This window comes from Mytilus edulis, chromosome 3 (assembly GCF_963676685.1).
Source record: "Mytilus edulis chromosome 3, xbMytEdul2.2, whole genome shotgun sequence".
Classification (NCBI taxonomy): domain Eukaryota; kingdom Metazoa; phylum Mollusca; class Bivalvia; order Mytilida; family Mytilidae; genus Mytilus; species Mytilus edulis.
This window is the reverse complement of record NC_092346.1, coordinates 16,987,852-16,996,223: the sequence shown is the minus strand read 5'-3', so window position 1 is coordinate 16,996,223 and position 8,372 is coordinate 16,987,852. Positions and strand designations below refer to the sequence as shown.

The window sequence follows — 8,372 nt, the reverse complement described above, 5'->3', positions numbered from 1 at the left end:
TGGGGTTCGTGTTGTTTATTCTTTTATTTTCGATTTATGAGTTTGACTGTCCCTCTGGTATCTTTCGTCCCTCTTTTAAGCCCGCATCTAGATGCAGAGTTTTCTTGCTACGTTGCAGAACCATTGGTGATTTTGACTTTTTTGGTAAGGGGGCTCTTTGGTCCAGTTGTTGTCTCTTTGACATATTCCTAGTTTCCATTCTCTGTTCCAAGATGATATATTTTATTAGAGAAAATAAAAGCGAAGTAAGCTGTACACTATCAATATTGGTAAATATTTAACATTATTATATTTTAATCCAAATTTCAATGTTTGTAAAAGAAAGAAAAATCAATTAATTATATCAGAGACATTATAATTAAACTATCTAAAGCTATGGGTAAACTATTGATAAATGTACATTTACATTTTTCCTGGCAATATCATTATTTTAAGGAGATAATGGATCGGTATCATTTTAATGTCAACAACGCACACAACAGGCATAACAGTCTTACCATCTTTCAATTTTATTATTAGAATCTCTCACCAGAGCAAACAGCTCATCACTCCAACATGCTGCATTTCCTACCTGGAAAAACTAAAGAACAAAAGCGATCCAAACTGCAAAGTTCATTTCACAATTATAAGTCTGAAGACAAAAATAACAGATACTTTTAATTTGGTAATTAATAAAATACAACATGAATTCGTCCTCTTAATCATTGTAAATGGCAGAAAATAAGAAATTGAAGTCTAAAAAATAGAAAAGGAAATTTACAAAGCTAAAAATGATGGGTGCATTACCCAGTGCATCATATATACGTATCATTTTGTGCCATCTTTAACACTCTATAATATGCACAGAGTAAAGGAATCAAATTACTTTAAAAATTCATAAAGAAAATAATACAGTACGTTATGACACGGTGTTTAAAATTGGCACGTTATGTCATATATTTGTTACATTTGTATATGGACATGATCGAGTTGTCGTAGAACGATAATCCATCCTCGTTTTCTCCATTGTGAGTTGATTTTTGAATTCGACTCATCTGCAATTTTCACTTGGAATTACGTCACAGATTGTGCCACTTAAGAATGAATGTACAAATGCAGTAATCTAGAATAAGCGAATACTCTTAGCAAACTTTGTTTGCGTTACAATACAATTTAGTTTAATTACTAACCACATGTATGTCATGTTTGGAATTCGAAGCAACGTAGGTTTCACCGGGTTTTATGAATTACGTATATTTCAATCTCTGTGTGGTGTTTTGTTTTGTTCGAAGTTTTTCTTTGAGTTACCAATTTTTGCATTAGATATTGAATAGACTCCTGTACCTCATCTCACTTTTTTGTTTAAATGTATATTTTGACAATGGAGATAATTCCGGAATTATATTAACATGATCAATACCTGGAAAATAAATAAAGTGTTAGTAAAGGTAACATTAAAAGTAACATACAAGATGTCAAAAAGACACAACCTTGTTTTATCATATAACTTGATTAACTGAAGATGAGATTAAAATGTAATTTACTGAAATAGTGTAATAAAGTGAAATTTCACATTTATATTGTATGAATTCACTACAATTCAAAATGTGTTGATTATTATTATTAATTAACAAGTATTTTTAAAATTATATGATATATTTATACAACATATAAAAATAGAACACTATTATTTGTTAAACAGAAGAAGCTATATGAAGATTAAGGCTTATAACTGCGTATATTAGTAAAAAGCAAAGTTCACACAAAGTACAATGTTTAGGATTATACTACATTATAAAAAAAAACCCAATATAATGAGAACTTTAAAAAATATTTAATCCACTTTTGATAATACTATACCAGGATCCCATTCGTTTTCTAAATAAATGTTTTCTTTTACTGAAGATGTGCAAACAACTATTTTGTCACAATTACACACGTTACTGATATAATGATAGTCATTGTAAAATTATATTTTGTTTTATCTTCAATGTGCACAATACTTTGATAGCTAATCATATTGAACTCGCTAATCTTTTCATTAGGAAGTAGCATTCAAAGTTTAGGTACTGTATATAACATTTGTGGTGCCTATACATATACCATTATTTAAGTAATAAATCAATTAAATTGCATAATTAATATTTTATTTATCACTGACTGTCCCAATATCTGTTATAACAAAATATTGTACATTTGAAAGTGCGGGTCAGTAACCACTAGTACTCCTTTGTTAATTTATGTCATTGTCATTTTGCTTTCTTTATCTTGTAACCTATTCTGACATCGGGCTCGGACTTCCAGGGTTTCCACTGGCGGTCGCCATTTTCGTAATTTGCCACAAATAATAATTGTAGCGATTAAAATTCATCATTGGCGAAAGAATTTGGCGAAAGAAATATATTTTACGATTTATTTTCAGTCATCTTGTTTATTTACATTTTTTGGGGTTTCTCGGATTTTATCGGATCAGACAATATACTCGGAATTCAATTTAAACTCGTTTAGATTTTGACAGATAATCAATAATCAGCTGATTGCATTTTGTGATATCGACAACAAAGGACTAATCAATAAAGGTGTTGATTGTATTGTTTAACAAAATGATATGGTTAAATGGCGTCCGACACATGTCACAAAATGATCATTTATTAACTACTCTGCGACGCACTTGTTCGAAGCAAACTTTTGACGTCTCTTTTTCTTTTAATGATAGTCCAGAAACGAAAACTGTTGTTATAACGAAAACAAAAAATAAAAGAAAGAAAAATCGCCCTATTTAAAACTTTATCCTTTGACTTTGATATAGATAACTGATTTTAAGGAGTGATTTAAAGTCGTTTGTGTGACACGACATGTTTCAAGCATGTTTCTACGTCTCAACTGTTTCATTTACGATGGTCTAGACTAAAAGAAAACTGTCGTTATCAAGAAATCTTTGCAAAGGATTGGGAACAACCCCTCGAAAGGGAGTAACCCTTCAATGTATACCTACACCTTAAATGAGGGATCAATTCCAAGTGATAAATAGTAAATGTTAAGTGTTTATTCATTACAACGTAGACTCTAAGATAAGTTTGAGAGAATATCAATAGACGTTGAACGTTTGATGAACAGCACAACGACTCCAATCATATTGGGGTGTTACAATCAAATCCTTAAAGTCGTTTCACCTTACAACAGATACACGAGATAATAGTAAACGTTATATAGTTATTCTAATAAAATGGTTTCAATCCCTTTTGTTGGTCTTCAGGACAGCAAATCTTTCAACCAAAAGTACATGCGAACCAGACTACCTAAACGAAGGTGATTCCATTTCAAATTTTAAACCACATTGGAATGTCAAAAATTCCGGCAAATTTTCACCCTGTGTCACTTAACTGATATAAAAAAAATATATTAACTTGCATTGATTACCCACTTTTATCAAGTGCATCGGCTTAATTGTCTTCAAATTTAGTTTTCTTTAAGAATTATCATATCGTCGTTTATCACAGAAAATTAACAATGCTTATATGAAGCCTGCTGTATGTCTTTAAAAAAAACGAATAGACAAAGATACCGGGCGTGTAGCTAGTTGTTTTAAATCTACGGCAATCCCAATTTCACCAATCTCTTATATGGTTTAGCTAGAGATGGAAAAGGGAGCAGTCAATTTACAGAAATAAATAGTTTATCTTACACTCGAAACAAGGTTTGTAAGTGAATGTGAAGAATCAACTTACTGCACCCTATGGTACACATCTTTTCAACTGACACCGTTGACACATCGTAGGGTCCCCGATATGCTATTTCAAATATTTAAGTGTGGAGTTGTTTATCTGACTGGACGATTCGACAATATTAAGGACTTATCTGTCTCCACTATTTCCTTATTATGGATAAAGACTTGAAGTATTACCCGCTATTAACAATCTGCATTTTCTACTTTATATTGGCAGTTATCAAAACCATTAGTTCATTTATAAAATAAAGTAACTCTTGCATTTGTTGGCGGTTTCCCCTCTAGCATTATCACTTTTATCGGATATTTAACTTTTGAAGTGATTACAAAAAGATGTTATTTTTTTCCAGATATGTTCATTAAGTTCACAAACTCGAATTGTTCAGTCCTTAATCGTAGCTTGGCTACAGAAAACATACAGATAATAAATAAAAAGAGTCATGTTTTCGAACATTATTTAGAAAAACCATAAGAGAAGTCATGCATTTCTCAATTGTATTACTCTTACTTATTAATATTATTTCAGTGGAAAAAGTGAAAAATAAAATCATTTATATTGATACCTTAACCACAGTGTGGGAACGGAACTGTACGATTTTCTAATAAATTGGTCATTCAGGAGAAAAAAGTAGTCAGTGTGGTTGTTTATCTTTTTGTAGTGTTCCCCGCTCCATTATAAATATAAAAACGACTGTAAAATTACGTGTTTATATCACAATCCAAATTAGCGATGCAGACTACAACCTTTTATCATTATTGGTTTTTTTTTAATCAGAAATAATGTTAAAGCTTACCGTCACAATTATCAAAATCACTTGCTTGAAGACTTGACAGATCAATACCATTCCGATCCAAACATTTTATGACTCCATACAAATACCTCTTTGTCTCCAACGTTTTTAGCCAGGACCAAAAGGCAACGTTACAATCACATACTAAGTCAAGAAACCTGTTTAAAATTGAGTGTTTTAAACGTGCATACATTCTGATTCGTGTACTTATTTAATTGTAGGTTACAGTTTTGTTAAGGCAATATAAACAATGATATGATGAAATGAAACTGCGGTGTACATAAGTATATTTTAATAGTAACACCTGAATTGAGTTTTAAATGCAAATCTTTATAAGAAAAATGCAAATTTATTGTTTGTTATTGCACTAATCCTTTTATTTATACCGATCACTATATTTTCGAATGCATTTTTTGTTTGTTATTCCGATGCCGATTTAAAAAAATGTAGACAGCAAGAAGACACATTCTCACGCAGTACATAATGCGAGATGTATAGCTAGTTATAAAACCAGGTTATTTCACAATTTTCTACATTAAAAAATGCCTGTACAAGGTCAGAAATATGACATTTATTATCTATTCATTTAATATGTTTGAGGTTTTGATTTTGACTTTAAATTTCCGTTTAGATTTACCTCGGAGTTCGATATTTTTGTTAATTTTGTTCTATAAAGAATTGCAACAAACAATTAAAACCCAATTGTTTAGAGAACAATTAAAGGAAATTTTGAAAAGAAGGTAGTTTCTCAAACTGATGCTTTAAATAAATGGTTTTGATATGCTTAAAAGTGAACTAAAGGAGATAATATGCTACTTCCAATCTCATATGATAGCTTATTTCACTCTGATTCCAAAAATATATAGTTTCTATTTACTTTTATGTGTACAACGGGAGATAATTGGCCACTTCCGGTTTATCGAAAGTTAGTTCTAGTCTTGAGTGATAATTTATGTATCTATATTACAAAATATATGGATTTCAGAGTACTTTTACATGGAAAAGTGCAAAAATATGTACTACCGGTTTTCTCAATGTCACCTCCGGTTGTATTTTTTCAAGGTCATATATCACCTTACATTTTGTTCAAGGTCATATGGCTTTATAAGAACCAAGTTAAAGTTGTATTCAAATAACCTTTAATCGAACATTTAAGGGGCATTAACTCCTATAAGATGTCATTAGATCATGTAGATGGTATCAGAACAAATGTAACATATCTTTATTACCATATAGTTATCATTTTGTTCTTTTATACATATCTTTTAAAGTGTTGGAGAAAATACAAAAAACATGGAACTGTCAAAATTTAGAACTTGACCTTGACCTTTGAACTTGACCTCATTTTCTACGTTAGGACATAGGGATCTCAAATATAAACATTCCAGGGTTATACGGGTAACGGTTTATAAGTTAATAAAAATTAGCCAAAAAATTCTGAGGATGTATCGAAAAATTTAATAATTTTGTCGATATCTTTATTTTGTAATGAAGAATATGCACACAGATGATAAACAGTGAAAAGAGAGATAACTCTTACAAAGAAAATGGTTCGGCTAAGCAGGGTGAAATTTAAAAGCGTAAAAACTATACGATACAATACCTGATAACATATATAAAACAATCAAGAGGTATTTCATTGTAACAGATTGATTTTGCTTGATTTTTTGAGAAAGCAACAAGGATGTGAATGACATGTCCAAACTTGTTTTCGTTGTATATATCAGAAACCTATCAAAAATATGTTTGAAAATCCAGCTCTTTAACATCACCCTCTTTGTGTCTCGTATCATTTGTTTTTAAATGAATAAATGGAACACGTACCTGCTGTGTAAGTTTGAGTACACTTATAAGTGGTGAATAAAGTTTGTTGTTTACCTTCTGTTATGTAACAATAATACAGTGTTCTTCATGGTGAAATTTTACGCAATTATAAGGTTCTAAACTACATCAATTTTAAAGGAAACACATAGATCTTTTTTTGACAATCCTTCTGTAATTGAAAGAGCTGTTCAATCTTGTGATATGCATTGGATTATATTTTGTTTTCTCGTTTGAAATATTTAGTTTTCATGTTAATTAGTTTTGCATTTTATGGATTGAGTATTTGAAAGTAAACATAAATGGATGCCATTACAGCCTAGAGTAGAAAATGAAAAATAAATCTCACCTAATACTGCATTAACACGTATTTGACAATATGGTTATAAATCATACAATATGAAAATGTACTTACAGAAATTGCAAGTTGATGTTATGTTCAAATGTGTCATTCCTGACAAAAGTCAAATTGTTTCCACTCAAAGATCTGTAGAAAAAAATGTGAACAATCTTTTGATATCATTTTCTCTCCAAAGTACCTAATATTGATGATCCATCTAGACAAAATGTATGTATCGTTCTTTAAACCTTCCCCCCCCCAAATGTACACATACAACAAAAAAACCTATAACCTTGTAGAGCGTTCTGTATTGTGATCGAATGTATTGATTTGTTTTTGTTACGTTCAGCAACCAATAATTCCATAATAGAACATTGTATTAAATTCTAATTTTTCCTTGACCTTTTGTTGCCACAAACAAACGAATTTGAAAAGAGTACTTGTACCGGATTATTGGGTCACTTTCAGAAATTATATTCCTAAAAATTGTGATGATTAAAATTCCACATACATGATATGATCTTTCTTTTTCGTTTTTCGATTTATCTAAAATAATTTAATTGCATTAAAAAAGCTTTTGAGGAATTCTGTTTCCATTTGACAGGTGTAAAACCTTCACAACAGATAAAGGTTGCACTTTGTATATACTGCTATTTCTCAAACCGAGCCTCTTTTTCAAAACTCTTAGAATTTCGGGCAATATAAACATTGAAAATATGCTGCACAGCTCTATATTTATTTCATCTTGAAAAAATAGTAGTGCATACGAATTTTCCATTCTATGATAAAAAAAAAACCTCATACTTTTGGTTAAAATTGTATATTTTAGCCGTAAAAGGAGTTCCAATGGAAAACAGCATTTTCGATATTTATAGAAATGCAAAATCTAATGTTGATGAAAAAAAGTTCAGAATTTTACCAAACCTGGTCTATCTCAGATATGTATTAAGTGTCGTTTTGTTGATGGGACGTACAAATGAAAATGCATCTTACAAAACGAACAAGGGAGAGTACTTACTCTCCCTTGTTCTTTTTGTAAGATGCATTTTCATTTGTATCTATCTAATGAGTTTTTTACTTTATTTTGATAGTCTGTTAATATGTTATACTGTTACACTATTATTCCAGGTTAGGGAGGACTTAGCGCTCGCTAACCTGTTTAACCCCCAACATAATATATGTCCAGAGTCAGGAGTGATTGCTGTTTGTTTCTCTGTTATATTACTCTGTAAATAAGGCCGTTAGTTTTCTTTTATATCTGATTATGTGGTTCGGGCTTTACTCATTGTTAAGGACGTACGATGACATATAGTTGTTAATTTCTGTGTCATTTTGCCTCTTGTGAAGATTTGTCTCATTGGCAATCATACAACATTTTTTTTTTTTAAATATTTCTTAATGTTTCTAAATGTTTACAGAGAATTTGAGACATTTAGTTCAGCAGTAAAAGTAACGACCAAAAACGTATACAATGAATGGTAAGAACATAGTAATACTCTGTAAGATTGGATTCTAAAATAAACAGAAATAGAAAAAAAGGTTGCCTGTATTTAAATGATTTAAATGATGGTACGTTTATAAAAGTAAGACGAATTTCTGGAATTTGACGTGCGTTTAAACAGCATCAATATGTCACCTTTAAATGATCATCAAAACATTTTTTTTTATATGTGGTCATTTTTGGTCATTTTTGGACCTCTATATTATTCTGACT

General features: G+C 30.5%; 1 protein-coding gene across 2 annotated transcripts in view; it reads right to left on the bottom strand.

Annotated features, from left to right (window-relative positions):
- Positions 1-1,693: 1,693 nt before the first annotated feature.
- The window catches only part of LOC139515903 (reticulon-4 receptor-like 1), a 29,465-nt gene continuing 22,786 nt past the window's right edge, over positions 1,694-8,372 (bottom strand). For both annotated transcript variants that reach the window (XM_071305657.1, XM_071305658.1), the window contains exons 7-8: positions 6,734-6,805; positions 1,694-4,655 (exon numbers count right to left, since the gene is read on the bottom strand). In XM_071305657.1, coding sequence (XP_071161758.1) covers positions 4,490-4,655; positions 6,734-6,805 — 238 coding nt within the window. In that variant the 3' untranslated portion in view covers positions 1,694-4,489. The remainder of the gene's footprint in view (positions 4,656-6,733; positions 6,806-8,372) is intronic.